Here is a 23,790-nt window from a genome sequence, read left to right as displayed (position 1 = left end):
CTTTGGGTTAAGAAATAGATAAAGACAGTCACAGTCAAAAGGAGAAAGAAAAATATGAGTAAAGGGATACTAAGAAATTCAATCACTACCCTACTGGGTTCATGGAAATGAATTCCAATTGTGATAATTTTTTTTTTAATATAAAGTATTAATATGTAATCTTGGCTACCCTTTTAACCGTGTTCGACTCATCGAAACAAATGTAGTAACGATATATACTTCTGTTATAAACATGCCAACTGTGGCATGAGCGGTTATAATCAATACCGAAACTCTCAGTTTGCGTCAACTGCACAAGAGTGCTAAAGGCAATTTTGCTTTATACTTTTCATGCCAGAAAAGGTTAGGCCTACACCAAACTCAAAGTAGAAAAGCTTAACTAGAAGTTCAATACTGAAATGGGAACATGAATGTTCTTTCTCTGCTCCAATCGATCTCAGGACAGACCTATGATCCAGAAATAGAGGTCGGTGCACCTGTCCAGGTTCTCGACGAGGACGGGGTCGTGGGGGATGACGAACTGCCACGATTCAACGTCGGTGAGAATCCTGGCCATTTCACCTTTGAAGGCATACCTGTGTGAATACGAGCATTCTGTAAAACACTTTACAGATGATGTCAAAACCTCTCCCGATAATAATTTGTTATTATTAATATTATAACTAGTATTATAATCCTTATTACTATTATCAAAATTTTCATAATAATTGCTTTTGTTATTGCTGTCTCTATTATGATAATAACTTCTACTGCTACTACTACGACTTCGACTTTTAAAATTGAAACCACTATGAAATTTGAATGAATCTGAAAACGAGGAGACACCCAAAATTTGGTAGAAATCTTGCGTTTGTTTATTGTAGATTTCAGATTTATGCATGAAATTGTTTTCCTGATTATACGGGGGGGGGGGGGATGGCCTCTCCTAGTTTTCTTTTCTTTTTTTTTTTTTGGGGGGGGGGATCTAGAACTCTCTTTATCACCGAAATGAGTCACCGTTACCAAATAATTGGATGCCCTGACCCGCAAGAAAACGTAAGTATTAAGGCAAAACCGCAACATCGGTGCGGAAAGTCACAAAGGAAGTTTTTTTTTTTTTCAAAACTCGATCGGTTGGAACTTTTTTCTAGCTTGGGTTAAAGGTCCTGTTTACCTTTGGGAGCAGTGATTTTAAAAATGTTTAAAATATCACACTTGATGCATATTCGTAGGTTTGTTCCACCACAAAACGTCCTACCATATAAAACTTTCGCAGTAAAGCCTTAAATATAAGGAAATATCAGTATTTTTCTCAATAAATCGTAACTGTAGACGGTTTAGTCTGGAAACATTTTTATCAACTGTTGTTCACATTTTGTATTTTTAACAATACTTTTAACATCGATTTTACTAATTCAAATTTTACAGTGTCTGTTTCTGTGCCTAACTCATATTTTAGAACTATTCTAAAGCGTTAATGCTGGGTTTTTGTTTCATGTGCAAATGGTGAATTATACCTTTAAACAAAAAAAAAAGAAGGCCCAGGTCACGTTTCATTTGACTCTGTTGTTGAAATTACCCTTCCACTGAAAATTGAAGATACTCAGTAGTCAAGAATGACGGAACCACTTCCGTATATACCTGATGCCATTTTTGCTACGTTGCCCTTTAATTTTTCTTCCTAAACTGAATGCAACTTGGTCAACATCAACAAAAATACATGTAGGTAGAATACAAAAGGATGTAATAGGATGAGGACAGCTTTGGCAGGGAAATGGAGCTGATTAACTTACAGTTGAAGATTGTCACGATGCATCTCTATCGCGATTTGACGCGATATACTAACAAAATCTACCTACACCCAAAACCATAACTATACCTCATTTATTTCATTTACACATCAACTTATCATTTCTTTATTCCGATAGCCCAAATCTATAAAGTGAATGATTCGTAGTATATAAGAATTACACAAACGACGAGAAACTAATGACGTGGTTCGAGAGTTTTACAATATCTTATTTCATGATTCAGAATAGCACTACAAGACATTAGTGTCCCTGTTAATGCAGTAAAATCTTTATAGGTGTCCTAAGAGATGTTGTTTTTGCTATGATGGTGAATACCTCGATTTAAGATCAATGCACTTTTGAAAAGACGATTATTTCTAGTTTATGTAAATATTACCAATGACAACAGTGCTTTGATATTGGCGACCATATTATCTCCCGGGGCCTCTCCGCAAATGATAAGCCATACGACAAGGCATACTCCATTAAATTTCTGAATAGCATTTTTTATTATCAGAACATGTCATCAGTCACTTACGCGTCGAAGTCGATCATTTGAGGGAACCTGAGCGTCGTGTTCACACCAGTCGAAGGCAGAGGGGTTACTAAGCCACAGCCGATAGCTGAGGTACTAGTAGATTGGAAAAACAGGGGCCGTCCGATCACTGTGAACACGGATGAGAAAATAACCTCGTCATTGATGCATCAACGTAGCAGGAAAACGGACATTGAGTTTCTTTAAAGGAAATAAAACTCGTCATACAATTATTTACTTACATTTGTTTTGTTTTGTTTTGTCTTCTTTCATTTTCTTTTAACCTTATAAGGAAGGATATAAGGGTTAGCTGTTCTGAAAGAAATTGCAAGAGTGTTTGCTAGGAATGATGTATTTTGTGGATATACGTTGCTATACATTTCATGCTGTGAAATGTATGGTAAGATGCCTTGTGTTAACATCCACCTCTACAAAGATTAAAGAGAAAAATCCGGATCAGTTTAAAAGCACAACAAAAAATATATAATAAAAATTGGATGAAAAATTAGGGAAGGTATAGATCTTTTTTTTTTCAGTTTGGCTAATTTTCGCAGAAAATTTCTTGAACATTCAGTATTGATATGCAAACAGTGAGTTGATAATGTCATTGCCTCACAACTTGCCAGATACAGTTTGTACAAAAAATCTTGAACCATGCAGTTTTTAACGCAATTATCCACCAGTCATCAAATCGTATTATATCTGACTGATAATCACTTTAAAGTTATTCAACCAGGAATAATAAAACATTAAAATATTACACTTTTACAGCAGTAGGATTTGAATTGTATAATTCTTTAACACAATCAATGGAAAACTGTGAGGTGACGACATCATCAGCTCACTTATTTTCATTTTTCATACCAACTTCAAGCGAACAGGTAGCGAATCTTTAACTTCCTTATTTTTAATACAGTTTTGATCAAATTTTCACTGTTTTGCTAGTACAAATTTCACTCTTTCTTCTCAGATTAACTGATCTAGAATTCCCCCTTAAAGACGAAAAATAGGAGAGTACGGACCGCTGGCGGCGCCTGTCATCGGAAGGTTGATGTCCGTCAGTAAGGTCCTGCCGTAAAACGAGCTGTAGTTTCCATTTTTACCCGTCAGATCTCCGACCTGACACCTCAGTTGGGATCCCATGCTGCACTGCGTTGAGTAGGCCTTTGGCGGGGACCCCAATTATCATCGTGGTAAAGAAAGATTTATGGATATGAACATGAATACATATGTAGCACAAACGTTTAAATTCTCTATTTTTTCTACTTCTCCGCAGGGAAAGAAGGAATTTAGATGAATGAACACATACATTTCAATACCGCGATGTTTGTTTGTCGTTTGTTTTTTGCGAAGTATTCAGGAAGAACTTTTATATCAACCATCTTGAGTGGTGTTTTTTGTTGCTTCTTTATCGACTGTTTTCTCCAGTTTGGTTTGCATTATCCCGAGCAATGAAACAGTTTAACTCGACTTTATTATAAAAACATCCACAAATGATTGACATTTTAGCAAATCAAATACAGGCGGCATTCTTCTAGTTGAGAAGTGTGTACGCATTTCAATAGATCAGGCGCTAAAATGTTATTTCAGAAAACATTCGACACAGCGTTGCCGGCAACAGAAGATAAAATGAAAGCCTAAGTACCGGTTGTTTTTATGACGAATAGAGGAATTCAAAAGTACTTCCTCCATTAAGTCGAAGACAGCCGCCATGTTTCCGTCATTCAATACATCTACCACAGCTTTGCTGTCTTTGCCCGTGGTCGTGGGGTTAAACCAGCCGAGCCGGTGGTAATTCGTCACATGGGAACAGGGGGTAACGGTCACCTATTATACTCAGACAAGCAGCGATCCCGTTTCAAAACAAAAAATATTGACATTGCAAACATCATCCAAAGTATTCCCCAGGGCCGCATCGCATATTTCGTGCAAGGGGACGGAAGACCGAGAAAGTATTCCGACAAAAGACTAGAGAAATGTGAAAGTGGCGGCTGCTCAACACATTTCTGTTGGATCTCAAAGGTAAAGAACCAGACAACGGATAGGGAACCGAAGTGGATTCGCCCAAGAGCTGTGTATCTAATTGTAGCTTTAAAGGGGAAATCCAGTCCAAATGTAGGTTAGTCTGATAAGAAAGAGTAAAATATTACGAGTTCAACGGTATAATTTTAATCGAAATCGAACGAATAATAAGGAAGTTATTTGACATTTTGAAGTTTCGCTATTTTGGGGGAAAGAGTTCTTGAACAGTCAATAATGATTATGAATATACAATAGGCAAAATGAGCGTGTCTTCCCCTTATTACTTACCAAGTAGTGTGTACATAAAATTATAAATTTTAAGTTTTCATTCAAACGCAATTATGCCCGAGGCTCAAATCCTCCTATATCTAACTGATCACTATTTTGAAGATATTTAACCAGGAATAACATCGTGTTTCAGATTTCAATGACAGAAACATTTAATTTTCGCCACTTTTTTTTGTGTGTGTACATGATCAATGGAAAATTGTGAGGTTCTGACATGGTTAGCTCACTCACTTGCATAAATATCCACTGTACAAGAACTGTTTTGCAGAAATCAGCAAAACTTCAAAATGTCACAACTTCCTTATTTTTCATTCGATTTCAGTCAGAGTTTTGCTGTTGAACTCGTAAGATTTTATTCTTTTTTATCAGACTAACTTATATTTGGACTAGATACATTCCCCTTTATTTAATAGGGAAGCCGATCTTGTCAGGATTTGGGTGTGATTAAGACAACTGAAGTGTGAAATGGTGATTACGAAGCACGGGTGTTAGAAATGGACTTCGTTGGTGATGTTGTGTGCGTCATTTGCGTCTGCAAACTTTTTCTTAGTGTCCACTGGACAATATTTTTTTTTCACAATCAAAATAAGGCCAAGTAAAAAAAGAAAGTAGTTTCTCGTCCGGGTTTTTTGAGCAAGGCGATGAGGGAGGTCCTTACTATTTGATATCTTACTATTTTTTCGAGGATTGTCAAAATGAAAGTAATATGTATTTCTCGTCCGGTAATTCTGAGAAAGGTAACGAGAGAGGGCTTTACTATTTTCTATATCCAATTTATGAAATGAAATATCACTTTGGTAGCTGTGTTATGAGAGACCAGGTCCCAAGTGTATGTCTTGCCTGCACTCTGTGCATTTTCAAACAAATAGATATATGTACCATACTTGAAATGAAACTTCATGCATGCAGATATACATTTGCTTTTTCTTTCCACTACAGATGTCGAAGGGAAAATGGCCATCTTAATACTGGTATTTAGTGTTGTAATGACATTTCTGATACCAGTGTACCTGCAATTCTGATGTATTGTGCTATTAATTGAAACAGGTATAAAACATGTCTTTCAACAAATGTACGACTGAAATAAATTCCATGATATTCAAAACACTGCTTTATTTTTCATTAAATTTTGTGTTTGTGACTTCTTGTGTCCACACAGCTGGTATGTATCTGCATTTCTTCACAGTACAATTGTAGCACATTCAACTGGAAACTGGCTTGTACAATTGCAGATGAATATCAAAATGATACTGATATGGCATTATAGCATTAAACATTTAAAGATGTTTCTTCATGTTCTAAAAAGACATTTGATAATCACTTATCATTTGGATGATGAATGATTGTATACCCAAACTACATATGTAGTAAAATATGTACCTGTGAAGGTAAGTCACATTCTCCCTTCATTTCTTCCATGGCCATCATTACAGTGCTTCCAAGAAGCAGCAGTGATATAAACCACTTATATGCACAATTTTATACCAAATCTGCGTATATTGCTGTTTATGCATGACAAGTATACCAATTTAACTACACTGTGACTGTATTCATTCAGTCATATCAAGGGTATGGAAAATATGTTTTTTTAACATAAAATAGTGACATTTATTCATCACTTGTTGAACCTATGAATCCAACCATTATCTCTGGAAATGCATAGCATTATTTTTGCCTTTCAACACAACACACACTTATTGAGTTAGATCTTTTCTCATATGAAAACTTATTAGCTCAAGGATTTAAAATGCCGCAGAGAGTACTACCAATTGTCAACCTTGTGAAACAACCACCTGATTTCCTTTTTACTGAAAGACAGAGTACGAACCAGTTGAATACTATATTCACTATTTAAAGCCGTTCGCTGTGCACACGTGCGCTTGAGATCGGTTCTCTCCATCACTCCAAGATTTTTTTTCCAGCTCCATAACGCATGCTATGTGCTATGCTGGCTGGCTGGTCTCCTCTACTACAGTGAAACCCCGTTATAACGCGTTCGGTTATAACGAGGAACCGCTTATAACGAGGTGATCGCGTCGGTCCCGTTTTCCTTTGCGTGTAAACCTAAATGGCAGAATGAATCGGTTATAACGAGTTCGGTTATAACGATATTCCGGTTATAACGAGGACAATTTCGGCAAATCATGATAAAGAAAAACATAAGCAATTTGATCGGATATAACGAGGCTCCATTTCTTGACCAAATTGCCGCTTTCAAACACGCGACAAATGAAACATTGGAAACCGAAATCTCGCTATCCACGTCTTTTTCCGTTTTGCAGAGAACCGTTCCTTCCATGTTTTCTTCTTAATCACGCGATAAGACACAGGAACACCTTCCGATGTTCCTACTAAATTATTAAACATAATCATTCGATTTTCTTTTTCGCGAGAAACGCGTGCGTGATAATGAGGTCAGACCACAGCGCAACGAGAAAAAAAAAATAGATAACGCATTCAAAAACTTTTCATGTAGCGACAATAAGATTGTGACCAAAAATGGACAATTGGAATGTGTGTGCAACTCATCATTATATCCTTTCCAGTTTTAGTTCCGACTTCCAGTTCTTTTGCTGGTTTTGAGCAAATATGAGTTTGGATGATTAAAGCCGAAATAATAAAATCATCGCCCCGATCCCGCCGGGTGACAGTAGCGTTAAAATAGTTGAGTAACGCATTCTAACCTATACTTAATCGGTGTTCAGAAAAAGAAGCAAACGCATTTATTAGTTTGAATAGATCTGGATTTGTTCATTATCATTTAACAAATGACAATTTAAATATGAGTGTGTATGATCAAAGCAGAAATAATTAGTGAAATCATCGCGATCCTGCCGGATGACAGTAGAGTGAAAATAGTTGAATAACGCATGTTAAGCTACGTAATAGGTGCTCGGAAAAAGAAACCAACGCATGTATTAGTTTGAATAGATCTGGATTTGCTCATTATCATTTAACGAATGATAATTTAAATATGAGTGTGTATGATTAAAGCCGAAATAATTAATGAAATCATCGCGATCTCGCAGGGTGACAGTAGCGTAAAAAATGTTGAATAACGCATGTTAACCTACTTAATTGGTGCTCGGAAATAGAAACAAACGCATTCAACAATTCAAGAACGGATATGCAAAACGCGAAGAGATTTTCGGAAGAAAATAAAGAACGCATTTTTAATCCCTTCGAGCGCAACGATCATACATTGAATAAAATTACAGACAAATGATTCATGAAATTATCGAATTCCCGCTGGGCACCAACAGCGTGAAATATACCTCGCAAGTTAGCGGTATAAACAACGCACGTGATGTTACTCTGAAATCATCGCGATCTCGCCAGGTGACTATAGCGTAAAAAAAAAAAATTGAATGACGCATGTTAACCTAAATCAGAAAAAGAAACAAACGCATTTATTAGTTTGAATAGATCTGGTACAGATTTGCGTAAACAGGATGACAACCTCCCACATTCAATCCTGTCGCATATTTTCAAGAACGGTCGAACAAAACACGAAGAGATTTTTGGAAGAAAATAAAGAACGCATTATTAATCCATTTGGGCGCAACGATCATACATTGTACATGTGTACAAGATTACAGCCGAAATGATTCATGAAATCATCGCATTCCCGCTGGGCACCAACAGCGTAAAAATACGTAGCAAATTACGTAAATATCAAAAAAGTTGATGCGGCAACTGAAAATCGATGCGGGCGGGGAGCGGGCTGGGACGAGAATTATGAATTTCTTGGTATTTTCAGCGCCATTTTGAAAATAGTAAATAGTAAAAAAATCGATGCGGCGGCCAAAATCGATGCGCGCGAGGACGAGAAACTGGTTTCTTTTTTTACTTGGCCTAATAGCAGAAAGTATAGGAAACCTTCGTGATTCATCGCCAAGCTCGTTGAAAATTTGAGCTGATGTCAAAAAGTCTCGTTGAAAGCTTGATCTAATGTCAAACGTCTCATATCATCCTTGTCCGTTTCTTGTCCGGTCATTGCCGAAGGTGAGTAAGAGGATATTATTTCCGGCTGAATAAACACCGGGAGGGGGTGGGGGATACCTATCTGCCTTTATCAACGGCAATTCAAAACGATGATAAAATTTCAGGAATACAAGGACCACTTATAAGCATACTTCAACAGTCATATTTCTTTTTTTTAACAGTTATATTTCTTAATGAATCAGGTCGGTTTATATACACTGTCACGTCGAATTGCTGTATTCGTCAAGTACAGATCACGTTGACTTTATCAACGTGCCTCAAAAGTTTTCATTTCAAAAGTGCTGTCTTCCTCTAGACTTGTGGATAAGCGGGAATAAAGTCAATAAGAGCTCCTATCAATATCTGTGTAAGGCAGGGGGGGGGGGTGACCAAACGAGAGGGAGAGAGGGGGGTTAAGAGGGAGGTCGAGGAGATAGACGGACGGAGAGAGAAAAAATCGTTTGAACAAAATTTCTATTTTAGACAAGATTTTATATGACGGGACACATTGTGAGTAATATTTCATTGGCGGTTGTAATCCCACTCTTACAAATCGCCCCATGAATAGCGCTACTCTAGATGAAAAACAGCGATATCCATCCTCGTGGCACGAGTTATTTGTCGCGAGAGTGTCCCCCGTGGAGTGGCAGTCACAATGGGAACGTATTGAGCACGATATACCCCCGCGTTCCAGTGAATAGGTGTGCTCTGGGCACTAGCTTGGGCGGAAAGTTATTATCATTATTAATGGCGACTGCATGCTCAGGAATATGCGTCCTCTTCCAGTTCTCTCTTGAGGTTGAGTGAAAATGTCAGTAATTTCCACCGATCGCCATTTATTTTTTTTTTCATTTTATTATTATTGTTATTATTTTTTTATTTTTTTTTGGTGGTGGTGGTGGTGGTGGTGGCGGTGGCGGTGGTAGTAATACGGTTCGCGTCACCCTTCCGATTTACGGAGTTTGTGCGGTCAAGATTGTATCGTTGCAAACGCAAAGTACAAGTTCACATTCTCTTGCACAGGGGCGTAGACACTCGCTTGGAAGGCGTACCAACAACGCATATTCACACATTTTGTCGGAAACACTAATTCGATGCTCGTGTTTTTTTCTAAAGAAAATAGAGTAAGGAATATCTTCGAGCTATCAGCTTTATAGATCGTTTATTTAAACACATACATACAGATGTGATGCAAGACTTTAATATTGCTGAAAGGAATCCTTCAAAGTTCCGAAATGCACCAATATGAATAAAATCTTTGTCGTGTTAGTACGGTGAGCAAGGGGTGAAGTGGATGGCTTCACCAATGGAATATGAAATCACTCACCCCGTCGGTTGAGACAGTATTTGGATTGAAGATTAAGTCATTGGCATCGCATGCCCCTAACAATGGATCGCCTGCCCGAACCGTCCAGTCAAACACGTCGGGCTGCAGAGAGAGAGACACAGGCAATGGAAAGAGAAGAGTAATGCAGGGGGAATTCGCTTAGCGAGAGAGAGGAGAATTCACATTAGATCAAATGAAAATATCCTTCGTCGAGCCGAACACAAAATAATTCCCTGCAAGATGCACATTGTTGATTGTATGGTCCTTACATGAATCCAGGTCTATTGGTTTAAAGAGGCAGAGTAGGCCTATCATGGTCTTCTTCATCCAGGGTAGCCTCTTCAGTGTTTGCACTGTTCTATGAGAGGGCATTGCCATCATTATTACCCTAGCGTTGCCAGGTACCCATTCATACACCTGGGCCCAGAGGGACACAGTAGGGATGAAAGCATCTTGTCCAAGGACGTAAGCACTTGACGGGATTTGAATTTGGGACCTTCGATTAAAGGTCAAAAAGTTTTAATCCATGTTGATTCATCGGTTAGTCATGGCAACATAGCTCCTAAGAAGAGAACCAAAAAAAAAAAAAAAATGGTCACACCTTTGCAGAAACATGATTGTCAGAAACAAATTGTCATTGACTGCGGTGGCGGAGATGTGATGTATGGCAGAAAAAAAAAAGTTGCCTCTTTGAACAAATCATCGCTTCGTGATATACTGTAGGCACCTTCAGAGCAACTTACGTTACGTCTGATTCGCGTAAATGTGACGTCACTAAAAAAGGTCTTCATGTACTTCTTAGTGTAACTGTGTTTTAACATTTTCTCGGAAGAATCATCTATTTCATGAGAATTCTACTTACCACGTTGGGGTCAGCTGTAGCAATGAACGCTTCTATTGTCGTGTCGCTCATTCGGCCATTTCTGAAATGGGTTTGCCCCTGTCAAGACAAGAAAAGAAGATATAGATTATAAATCATTAAATTCTCCAGCAGTATTGTACCATAGAAAACACACCTCGAGCAGTGCTTTATCGCACGAGTAAACACACGCAAGCATACGATCGTTTGCCTACGCGTGCAATAGACTGCGAGAGAGAAGAAAGAAATGTGTAGAGAGGGAGAACAGACATTTCAAAACTGCACTCTGCAGGACTCGGGCGAGATACGGTGATAGTCATAAAAATTCATGGCTTAAAATATCAACCTGCTAAAGTGCACATAGAGTTGGTGTTCACTTGCAAGGGTAGGTCAACGTATTTACCAGTTTTCTTCCCCTTCCCCCGCCATCCTTTCCACGACCTTGTCCTTACTGGTTGCTATGGATATCAAATTTAGAAGGGGAATTTTCTCATATCGCTGAACAATGAAATTGTGTTATGTAAATAAAACTCAGTGAATTACATGGATCTCACTACGGCTGACGTGCCGCCGAAATTGCGCTCGTGCATAGCAGTATGCACCCTTTATGAGCTGTAATTCATTCGTATAATGCGATTAACAGCAACGGTAATAATTTTAGTACGAGAAGGGCACAGAGAAATTCCTCCACAAGAAACGTGACCTTCTCCGGAATCGTCTAACATTGGTGCAAGAAAATATATTTATACCATTAACATTGAATATAGTTAAATGTTTAAAAAAAGAATAGAAAGAAGTCTTCTACCAGCTGCAATGACTTTAAAGCCATCTTTATCATATATTTTTGTCAAGCAAAATTTTAAAGGACAGTATTGAGGAACGTTGTGCCTATGCTAACTCTTTTCAAACGTTTGCGAGATGAAGCATGATTTTACCAAAAGCACGTATCCTGAGAAAGTGTCTGTCTCGATGTCGACACGGGCCTCGATCCTGAAGTCGTCTTCGTGAAGAACGTTGTACAGAGTGGAGCAGACGTACCTCTCGCTGTTGGCTGACAGGTGGATGACGATGGATCTCCCGGTAAGGCTCCGGGGCCCAATCAGCGTGGCGCTGTCGTCAGCGTGGAAGGAAGTTACGGACTGCAGACCAGTCCAGTAATCGAACTTACCACTGAAGTCTCCTAACTCGTAGTAGTCCAGGGTTCCCACAGGAGGGGAGCCCATGACATTGAAGGGATTGTAGTGTCCCTGAACACTCGCTCCGCTGCAAGGATCGGCATCGTCATAAGGCACTGGAAGAACATGTACATGCCAGGGGCCCACTAGTCCACCAAGACCTGTGAGCATGGAATCAATGTAGACAGTATCGAATTCCGCATTTTGCGTGAGAGTGATGGTACCCGAGACGCGCGTCTCGTTCCACCTGTTAGCAACGACCTCGGTTTGGAAGACCTGCAGAGTGTCCCCGCAAGCAAGTCTATCTGGAAGCCCGTCCTTCCGGTGGACAACTATGGAACGGTCATCGATCGAGTACACACCGGACAGCGGTAGCTGGACGTCTGTGAAAAAGTATTTACCCACTTGAGTCCTGACGGAGCCGGGAACGATGATGCGACCGTATTTCTTGGAGAAGTCCCCGACCTCACATCGCCTGGTGACTTCCGTGCTGCATTCGGTGGCATATTCCTCAGTGAGTTTCACGTCGAATGGGTTGAAGTGGCCCAGAGTGCTGGAGCAGCGGCCAGTCTGGTCCAAGTGGTCGTCGCCAATCTTGGCGATGTGAATGTGCCAGTCGTGCTCCACCGTCGTATCGGATCCGTCCGCGTGGGCGAGATCAAGAAAGACGGACGTGTCCGAGAACGGGTCGTCAGCATCCTGCCTGAACGTAATTTGCCCCACGAGTGGATAGGTGAAGATGGCTGTCACCGTCTTCACAGACCTCGGATATCCGATCCTGCCGTAGACCCATCTTGCGCCGTTTGCCAGGTGGACAATGACGGACCTGCCCACGATGCTATGCTCACCAAAAAGAGGCATGTTCCAGTCGGTCAGGTTGGCGTAGAAATCATTGAGGCCACTGAGAGAACCAAACTTTCCACTGATGTCGCCGATTTCGTACTCATCGTTGGTCCCGTTGGGAAAGTCCGGATCGGTGGTGGTATCGATGTTGTACGGATTGAAGTGTCCAGAAACCATATCAGCAGCTGTATGGGATATCAAGAGAGTGATGTTAGTGTAAGTATACTAAAGGCCGGCACTTAGATACCCTAGTTCTTGGTATTTCGTTGCTGCAATGCAATTTGTGGAGAAAAGTACTAGCCCTTCATCTTAGTTGGTTTTGCAAAAAAAAAAATGCTGGTACACTCAAAACATAAACATGAGCATCGCTAGTAAATTTTCCGGAAGCCAGCGTCTAAAAAAAAAAAAGGAAGAAAGGATTGAATCGAACGAAATTGTATTAATGATAACAAGCTTTACACCTAATAGATTCTACAACGCCCCTAATATGGATGAAAAATTGCAAATTCGTATTAGTATTTGAACTGAGATTTTATGTGGTCATCTTAAGCTACACACCGAGGGCTAGCGTAGCTATGTGTTTTACAAGTCAGTCGTCAGTCAATCGTATGCATTTGCCAGTTGTAATGTAATTATGTAAGACGGCCCCTATCTACAGGAATTCGCAGTTGCCAACATACCCGTAAGCAGATGTGATACATCGGAAAGCCAAATTATATATAATATAATGAATCGTCTTTCTGTTACAAGACGCAAAGCACTGTGAAAAAAAACCATTAAAGAGAAGATATCTATACAGGAGAGTTCTACAGGACAGTATTAATCTATAATCTAAGAAACTTTCTCTCACATCTACCCTATACGCAATAAGAAAGCCCTATTTTTTTAGTGAGGTGTCACTACGTTACAAGAAACTACTGTTGCTGTGTGCAGGCCGAGGTATTCCTCAGCCCAGCTAGTAAATTCGAGTTTATTACAAAGAGTGTGATATAGTGAGTAACAGCCGAAGAGAAATAGAAAACTAACTTTACCACACTAAAAAAGAGAGCAGGAGAAAGGAAGCGAATCGACAAATTTTGAATGAAATTGGAATATTCCAATTATATCATGCTACCGACAGTGCAAACTACATGTACACCTGCGTAAGGTCCTGTATAGCATGCACAATATCATCGTCAACCTACTAATGGTCGTGGGGTTGCCTGCAAGATTAGTACAAGCGAAAGTGTTTACATGTTTATACACCTTCGATGTGTTTCGTGAAATTACGTTGAAGAATCCAAGTTTATCATTTCAGGTGGTCACGATTAAAGTACGTAATTTGACCGAGAGCACCACTGATTTCTAGACATTAAAATCCACTCCTGTGGTACATAATCTTACACGTGGTGTTCACGTTATGATAACAAAATCAGGTTATAACGGCATAAGAGGGCTGTTTGTGACTAGTGAGACGTTTTGAGTGCTTCCCACCACAGGTGCAAACAAAACTTTGTTTCATGATACTGACCATCCGAACCTTGAGAAGGCCAGTAGCTGTATACTGGTAATAACGAAAGAACACGTAAGTTGACAATTGAGCACAGAGACCAGCCAGTTGAAATGTGAAAGATGCGATTTCAATTTTTTTTTTCGGCGATATGAGAGGTTGTTCTGTTCACATTCGAAGATTGACGAATGGTGCATGAATGGAGGTACATGAATGGAGGTACATGAATTGAAGAAACGTTGCGTTTCTTTTGGACGCATGCTCTCCTATTTCACAGATAGATATTTGTGGTAGTTAAAAAGAAAAAATTTTGCTTTAACCAGAGATGGCTAAGCATCCCAATACGAGTAAATAAGGAATCCCTTTCTTAACTTTTGGGAAAGACAAAAAATTGCAAGAGCAGCCCCTTTTTAATCATTCTTAACTTCACAAATGACAGGATGTGTACATTATTATTATCCTGGGACTGCAGAATGTTTTTTTTTAACGGGATATTACCAATCGCGGCATTCTAAGAAATGGGAAGAGGAAAAATCAACTGGCCACTTACCCCCGGGAAAGTCGGAAATTAGAATCTTTTGCGGAACTGGAAATTTGTGGACGTGGTAACCTCCAGCCAGTCCACGGAGATTGAATAACTCCACAACGATTCGCGTTGGTTCCCACAGTGAAGTTTGGTCAAACGTCACGCTTCCCGTTACGTTGTTATTGTTGAAGTCGGCACGAACCGATTTGGCCCTAAGAATTCTGACGGGAGAGCACGCCGCTTTGGAGCCCGCTCCGCTCAGAGCTGTCGTCGACACGGTGAACACCAGAGACTTATCTAGGATGGACGCACCCCCAGTCAAGGTGATGTTGGTGTCTACGAAGAAGTACCTCTGGCGCGTGCCCACCGTTCTCACGTTGACGTTGCCAAATTTCGGAGTGAGGTCTCCTATGTTGGCGTAAGGTGCGTCCACAGTGGCATTGCACCATTCCTCAACAGTCATATCCCCGTCGATACCAGTGTTGTCACTCAGATGCCAGCCGAACTCCTCTGCGGCGATCGGTTCCGTCACGTCGAAGAGGTCTACGTAGATGGAGGTCCCCGCTTCAGGAGCGTTCGTGCGCTGTCGAAACGTAACCGTTCCCCCGAAAGGCGTTCCAAATTGCGCTACGGCCGTAGTGACCTCATCAACAGGTAAGATGGAGGCACAATATCTCGTTGTGAGGTCCATAGTTTCGATGACCAGAGCACGTCCGCTAATGCTCTCACCTCCCGCTAAGCTCAGCGTGTCGGTGGTGAACTCGGCACCACTGAAGTTGGAAAGGAGACCGACGGACATCGAAAGGTTCCTGAACACATCGCCGACGTACTCGTCTGCGCACGGGTCGACGCGATCGTACAGCATTGGAAGAACTCGGATACTCCACTCATATTCCTGGCCGTCAACCAGACCAATCAACCGTCCGACGCTGATCCGGACGTCCATGGAATTCGCCACCTCGTTGAAAGACACGGTTCCGCTGACCCCCTTGATGCTAAACGTGGCGACATGTTCCGATGCAGACACGAGTGCCACCAGCATTAAACCTTTTAGGGGATAAAATGAAAAAAAAAAATCAATCATACTTAGAGTGGGCGTAATAAGTTGATAAAGCAGAGTAATCTACGTGAACCAACAGTCACGTGCATCAAGATTCATAATGCTTAAAACGCCTGTTTAAAGGTCAATGGACTAAATTTCAACCGATGGAATTCATTTCAACTGGTTATGGTAATCCGGGCGAAAGAGTTAACATGAGAATAAGTTCATAGGTTCCTGTCAAATAAGACATGATTTTTTTGTATAGCATTCAACACAATGCATATAAAGTATTTGAAATATCACTTCCGTGAACCCGTGGATCCAAGACCCCCTCTTCGCTTCTAAAGATGTGCAATGAGCACTCCAATGAGCATTCCACGCCAAGTCGCCTGCGGTGGCGCTCTGGCAATCCCAAGCACAAACTAGTATGTTGTACATTCTCTCATGTCTCGCCAAGTTTTCTTCATAGGATTGGTGTTTGTTCTCCCATTAAGATTGATATGCCGAGAGATCGAGGGTTGTCATGTTAGAGGATAAAGTAAGTGAACGGCATTGAATTTGACATACAGCAGGACAAAAAAAAACAAACCAAAACAAAACAAAACAATACCTCCACGCCATTCCTTATCACAATTCGTCATCAAACTAAGACTAACAAGATCATAATCGCCATCACTTTTCCAGTGATACATACACAGAAATAAAGCATGAGTTCAATATTATATATGATAAAAATTTCAGTCCACGTGTGTGATGTTGGTTCCAGTATTAACAAAAGATGAAAAGGAGAGAGTAAACCATATACCGTTTAACAACTTATAATCGTACCGAATTTTCGACGTATCACACGTCTTCATCACGGTTTCGGACACAGTTAACATCTATCTACATGTATGTATGTATGTATGTATGTATGTATGTATCTATCTATCTATGTACACTACGCAAGCAATGTCAATTTCATATATAATATCCTTAACGCAAAGATAGGGGAAGAAATGCGACTCTGTGTCTTAACCGCTTTCTCAATAAAAGCTGCAATGCGATGCCGCATTCTATACATGCATGCACCGGTGACCATTCCTGCGTTTCTTATGCCCCACTACAGCATAGAACATAGAAAATATCTCTTTCGCGGCGCCGTGGCACACAAAGAGAACGTTCGGCGAAATGTCTGAAGATCTTGCCTTAATTCCTCTTCGAGCTGCCCCGGGGGGTTTACCACTTAATCCGATTTTCTCCTTGTATGAGCAAGAGAGGGGGATCGCCCTCATTTTACTTGAAGACATCGCGCAATGTGTCAAATGGTATTTGTGGAAATATATTTGATGGGTTTACATTTGGCTCACGTCTCCTGGTCACATAATGATTTTAGAGACAAGTTACAAGTCCGCAGCAGCAGTTGATGACATTTTCACGAAGCTGAGCGATTATAATGAAAATATTGACTTCACTGTTATCTTACCGCGGCATGCTATCTATCTACAGTGAAATTCTATTTCCCCATACCCATCCTTTCCTGAGGGAATTTCGCTGCAGATTTTATCAACTCCTGTTCATTAAATTGGTAACTTTGAACAGGGAGTTGGGAAGAGACACCTCCCTGCTTTGAATTATCCTATCGAAAAACAAGAAACATTAGATGATAATGGTTAGATTCAAGCACCAATTTTAACAAACGTTTTTGACAAATATTGCCAATTTGAATATTTCTGAGGAGTAACGAATTTAGTGATTAAAATTTTGCAACTGCAGCAAACGATTGTATATGAACAAAAGAGAGCACAAAATGAGAGCAAGGGATTTTCACTCTTCCATAATTATGAAACATCAGCAATTGATAGTCAAAATTCAATTAAGATACACCGCACGAAACAGGTTGCAGAAAATAATGTGGTTTGGGGGACTTTTTGTTCTTGATTCGAGGTTCTCCTCAATAAATGATAATTTCATGTAGCTAAATTGATGTAGACAACGTTAGAGGATTCCATCATGTAAGTCTTATACAAACAGTAATGTTTTCGACTTGTTTTCTTGTTATTCGATGTCTCGAGCTTTTTCCAGCAGTCAGTCACACTGGTCAAAGATGTTGAATGTCCAGCCGATTCGTCGTCACCCTTTTCGGACTCCAAGTCCCTTCATTATCTGCACGACAGTAGAGAAATTAACGTCACTTCATTGGCGACAATAGGTGGATTTCCGCATTCCAGTATGCTACGTGCGTGAAAAGACCCACAATCGTCTGTTTGAATTGTCGGGACCAGATTTGTTTTTTCTCCTTTAGTATTTCCTGATTTCATGCAGTCTCTTGGTGAATTTTCTGGTCTGCGAATCCCACCTGTTCTTCGGTCTGATCCCTGCACAAACGGATTGGTCCAAGCAAACAAAACGATTCCTCCATCACCACTACCACCACTACTATAGTGTGTGTTCACACTGTGACGCCATGCGATCATTCGCTTATATTTCACAGACCCAGATGTCATAATGTATGTAATCCACAGACTGCAGTGTACATTGTGATATTTGTTGTGGCAATAGTGTGTCTTTGTGTTTTCACAGTGCAACAATATGAAATTGCAAATAACAAACAGATACTACTACTATACTACTACTACTACTACTACTACTACTACTACTACTACTAATAATAATAATAATAATAACAATAATAATGATAATGCTGATAATAACATATCTGTACAAGAATTACCTATTTAGTTTTAAAGCACTTTAACTTATTTATCCCATGACCTCTAAAATACGAAGAAGTGATAATTTGCAAGAAACATAATATTATTCAGAGGGGGGAAGGTTCAGGTACGTGTGAGTTTCTTCAATTTGTCTCCCTCTACAAATTAAATTTGTAAAGATCGCAACTGATGATGTGTAAATTAACAAACATGTCGGGGGGGGGGGGGGAAGGAACCAGCGGGACTCGAACCTGTCATCTACTGATGATGACGACATGTTTGTTGACAGATCAGCAGTTGCAATCTTAACCAATTTAATCTGTAGAGGGAGACAAATTGAAGAAACTCACATCTGAAATGATGATTTATTGGCTTATGCAATGAGTCAGGTGCATTGCTACGTCAGTGCGAAAATCAGCTATTGTTAAGCACACTCGAATGCCCCCACCCCCCCCCCCTTTGGGGTTGAAATAGACTTTAAGGTAAAAACGGGAAACAAAGCTGACATGTCTAAAGCCAAAGTGATTTAAGACCTGATTAGAAACAATGTAATGCGAAGGCGTGGTAACAGAATGTCCACATTTTCAACACAGTGTGGAGAAGTTACATAACTCTATTCACTTGTATCGAGGTGGGCATTACGTCATAGAGAGAATAGTGTGGAATGTGACTGAACTCGACAGTGTGTTGTGATGTTCCAAGCAGTGAAAACACTATTGTTAACCGCCATGGGAGCATAACTTTCAAACTAACCGAATTGAGAGGTCATTCTTACATGTATAGTCTTTTCCAAGCTAATAATGTACTATAGGATGGGACCAAAATCCAGCCCAAACAGACGATGAAATTGAGGACTATAGTTCTTGTATAAGTTTATCAAGCGCGAAGGCTAATTGAAGAGAGCAAATATTCTTCTTTTGTATGCAGTTTATTCACAACATTCAATTACGCAATAGACATTCTCCGTGTACATATCTTGCAAATTCGTTAGGGAAAGGTTATAAAATTCGATCCAAGGCACTTGTACTTGAAGAATCGTTTTCAGGAATTCGTCAACGAAACCTCATATCTTTGATCTGATTAAAACAAATGAATAAGTGAATAGCTGTGTTTGTTAATACTCGGTTGGGTGTGGCTATGGCAACTATTACATGATTGAGAGTTATGGTTTTATTGGATTTAGTCAGTATGTATTACAGTGTTGAATCCCCCATCCTCCAGGGGGGAAAAGCATATGACACGGGTTTATGAGGAAAATTATTCCTAAAAATAGAGGACTATTTGCATGCAATGATTTAGTCAAATACGTTCTTGTTACTCCTTCAGTTTGAACATGCCGAGTAACGCTGAGAATGCTAGCATAATTACCTGAGTGTGAACGATAACTACATGAGTGTGAACGTAACTGCAGGAGTGTGAACGTAAATGCTAAGCATAACTACAGGAGTGTGAACGTGAATGCTAGCATAACTACAGGAGTGTGAACGTAAATGCTAAGCATAACTACAGGAGTGTGAACGTAAATGCTAAGCATAACTACAGGAGTGTGAACGTGAATGCCAGCATAACTACAGGAGTGTGAACGTGAATGCTAAGCATAACTACAGGAGTGTGAACATTCTAGTCGTTGTGGTGGGTATTTCCCCTTATTTAACTGAACATTAGATTGATGCATCAGGAGATGAATAGATAGATGGAGGGATGGCGGAATATATTTATAGAAAGACAAACATGAGAGAAAGACCGAACTATGCAGACAAAAAACAAGTTGGAATCATCCTTAAAATGGTTGATAAACAAAAACAGCCTTGTGAACGTGGCAACGTAGGCGAACATGATGAAACAAAACACACACACACACACACACACACACACACACACACACACACACACACACAATTGAATCAATTCTGTGCTCTCATGACACTTATTATTCTGTGTTTACCAACTGCCTCAAATAGAGCATCTGCGTACTGATTATCTGAGTAATTCAGTGTTACACGTGAAGAATGGAAATGAATAAACGGTGGTGTGTGGTGAGGAAATCGTGACATACTCCTAACAAACAAGGTCATCTTCTCCCCTAGTCTCAAGGTAAGCAAACAGTGGGAAGTGAATAAAGAAGTAAATGAAATAAAGACGATGTTTCTATGTCCTGTTTTCAAAAAGCCCACCACTCAAACACCACCAAAAGACACGCCATGGTTTTTTGTTTGTTTCTTTTTGTTTTCAAAATATGTAGAAATTAGTACATAGAAAAAATGTAGAAAAATGCTAAGAGAAATGAATAACTTAAGATCGTCACACGATTATTACGCGAGATCGGAAACGATAAAATCATCTTGTATCCGACGTTTATGTCACATATTCACTGATCTGCCGCTTGAAAATCGATGTTATTATGCACAACAATTTTCTCACGGGGGTGGCGGATGTTTCCAACATCTTAATGGGCTTCTAGTGATGCTCTGTGGCGTACATCCCACAGATCCCAACATTGTTGATACATCTTTGATACATCGACCCCTTTCGCTATGCTGTTTGTCTTGTAGATAATTTAGCGTTGTTTAAGTCGAATTTCTAAACGCCATATGCTGACGTCGAGCAATCACCTTATCCCCATGTTCCAATTTTCCAACGTTTATTCAACGTTTATTCAACCTGCGTGGTGCTGCACGATTCACCAGGGTGCAATTTGCTCCACGAGTACAGCGCAGCTGGGTTCTGTAAGTGGGCGGGACGGGTGGTTAAACAGGAGAATCATCTATCTTGTAGCTTGACAGAGGAGCTAACGGGAAATCAGATTCGCGATAACGCATTATACACTCTCCATTGGCAATGATGGGGACACCAGCGTACAGGACATCGGTACTGTCCACAAGAGATTCGGAGTGGTGTTGGGGGGATAGGCGCCGATACCCAAACCCATCAAGTCCCGAAGGGAGGGGTGGGGTTGATGGTGAGAACTTTCAAGAAATTCTTTAGAACATTATCAGATCGTATTCTTGTCCCCCCCCCCCATCTCTGCATGGCAACTTTACACTTGTACACGACACCAATCGAGCGATCGTCCGTAGATAGCGATGAACCCACCGCACTAAAAGAACACTAAAAAAACACACATTATATAGGGTGTTTCAGATTGATTTTGTTTTTAGCTTTTATAGTATTGCGTGGAACATGGGGGGGGGGGTGGGTGAGCGAGCTTCCTCCATCATATTCGACGAGAACCTGAAGAGAAACCTTTTGGCGCTTTTACTGATTGCAACTCGTACGCAGACATCATATGATGAATAGATTTCGATATAGAGACAAGATTCCATAGTTTTAAGCATCAACATTAAGAGCAACATACTTAAGCAGATGAAGTGGACATAAGCATCATTCAGGCTTGAAATTATGGTGGGTTTTGAATGGAATGAAAATCTTTCTTGGAGAAATTATTAGCTGATGTAATGAGAAATTGATAACCAGAAAAAAAAAAGTGCACGTCGACTCTTGATTTTCATGCAACTTATTCAGTTACTAGTTAAAGCGTATGTGTGCGTTGTTTGTTGAACCCTATCAATATTTTTACCGTCTCCTGACTGATATAAAATGTCCTCGTTCCAACATTTCAATCCCAGGGAATGAAACATTCGGGTACTTCTTCCGCGCAGTATATCTGATTTTTACTCGCAGTGCGTGCCACTGATTATGTGGGCAATATTAAGACCATGTGACTAGCTGTACCTTGAGATGGAGTGTGCAGTATTCATACTTCGCTAGGATATTTGATATTGTTCTTCTGATTGAGCTCATCCCGAAGCGTTGTGATGATTATTCTCTGTTCCCATTCTGATGCAGAAATTTGGCTTTAAAGGAGTCTGCTCTGCGCTTTTTCTCCTCTTTTCTCTTCAGTTATTTGGTTTTCACTTGGGGGTTCATTTGTGTGTGTGTGTGTGTGTGTGTGTGTGTGTGTGCGTGTGGGGGGTGTGCGTATTTGTGTGTGTGTGTGTATGTGCGTGTGTGTGTGTGTGCGCGTGTGTGTGTGTGTGTGTGTGTGTGTGTGAGTGATAAGGCACATTCGGATTGGCTTGATTAGGCTGATCAAAATAGCTTTTTCTGAGAATTATGCAGAATTTCGTGTCATTTTTCTTATAAAACAGGGTATGATTTGGTAAAAAGACCCAAATATATTGTACTGTATGCTTGAAAAATGATTTAGCAGCACAAGAAAGAAGAATACAGCTGCTTTTTTTGTTGTTGGTGGTAATATTAATTTTATTGTTAATATGGATTTGATATTGAATGAAACTCAAATAAAGAATATTATAAAACAAAAAAGTGTGAGTGTGCGTGTGTGCGTTCCTGTCTATGTGTGTGCTTCATACACGGAAGAGCAACTAGTGGTTGAGCCAGGGAAGACAAGTTATATACGACGAAAATTACTACATGTATATCATTCGTCATTTGGGCATTTACTCGGTTGCCATTTGTATTGATTCGCTTTATTGGAACCACAGAAGCAAATTACGTGGGGTGATAAAGTCAAAGGCTTACAAGTTTTCCCTTATTGATTCGTGCTCAGTAAGTGTTGTAAATTAAGTCACGTTATTGGGAGACAAGTCAGCATATACTGCCTCTCTCTTAGAAGGCATTGTATTGCTAAGTCATTTGATACGATAGAAAGAATCTGTTCATTTTCATTTCACTTTACGAAGGTAATTTGGTGAGTATTGTGTTCAGATCAACGGGGCAGTTGTAAAATGAAGATAGCAATTTCCACAAGCAATCATGACCAATACCATTGATTTGTGAGAATACCAACAGATGCAATATTCCATTATTTTTCTTAACTTTTATGTCCGATTTTATGAAACCTTTATGCGATCTGTTTATATGAGTTCCCTCTATCCAATTTTTAGAGTCGACTTGACAGTTGCTTTGAACAACGGAAACGCTGGGGCCGCCTGAAATCTGAAATTCCTTTGGCCACACCGCGTGGTGCGGTTCAGAATGATTAGACACTCCAATATCCTATAAGGGTCTTGCGTCCCGCTTTAACATGTTTAAGGGCGTGTAGGCCCATAAATATGAACAGAGGTGTTAGCGAGCACACAACAACAAAAATTGTAAGAGGAAATGGTTCAGGTTCAACTGGCAGTACTCTTAGGAGAGAAAGAGAGGGGAAGGATGATCAGAAGGAAAAGAAGACGATGATGAAGAATAAAAAGGAGGAGGATGAAGAGAAGAAGA

General features: G+C 40.1%; 1 protein-coding gene across 1 annotated transcript in view; it reads right to left on the bottom strand.

Moving 5' to 3' along the window:
• Window positions 1-23,790, bottom strand: part of LOC139708754 (uncharacterized) — a 63,192-nt gene that overhangs the window by 5,212 nt on the left and 34,190 nt on the right. The window contains exons 2-8 of the mRNA XM_071620688.1: window positions 14,842-15,864; window positions 11,720-12,987; window positions 10,788-10,865; window positions 9,926-10,027; window positions 3,327-3,468; window positions 2,308-2,434; window positions 448-575 (exon numbers count right to left, since the gene is read on the bottom strand). Of these exons, the coding sequence (XP_071476789.1) occupies window positions 448-575; window positions 2,308-2,434; window positions 3,327-3,468; window positions 9,926-10,027; window positions 10,788-10,865; window positions 11,720-12,987; window positions 14,842-15,864 (2,868 nt within the window). The remainder of the gene's footprint in view (window positions 1-447; window positions 576-2,307; window positions 2,435-3,326; window positions 3,469-9,925; window positions 10,028-10,787; window positions 10,866-11,719; window positions 12,988-14,841; window positions 15,865-23,790) is intronic.

Source organism: Diadema antillarum, unplaced genomic scaffold (genome assembly GCF_040938485.1).
Source record: "Diadema antillarum isolate AM-2024a unplaced genomic scaffold, OU_Dant_1.0 seq00001370_RagTag, whole genome shotgun sequence".
Taxonomy (NCBI): Eukaryota; Metazoa; Echinodermata; class Echinoidea; order Diadematoida; family Diadematidae; genus Diadema; species Diadema antillarum.
The sequence above is the reverse complement of the archived record's forward strand: the minus strand, read 5'-3'. Positions and strand labels throughout refer to the sequence as shown.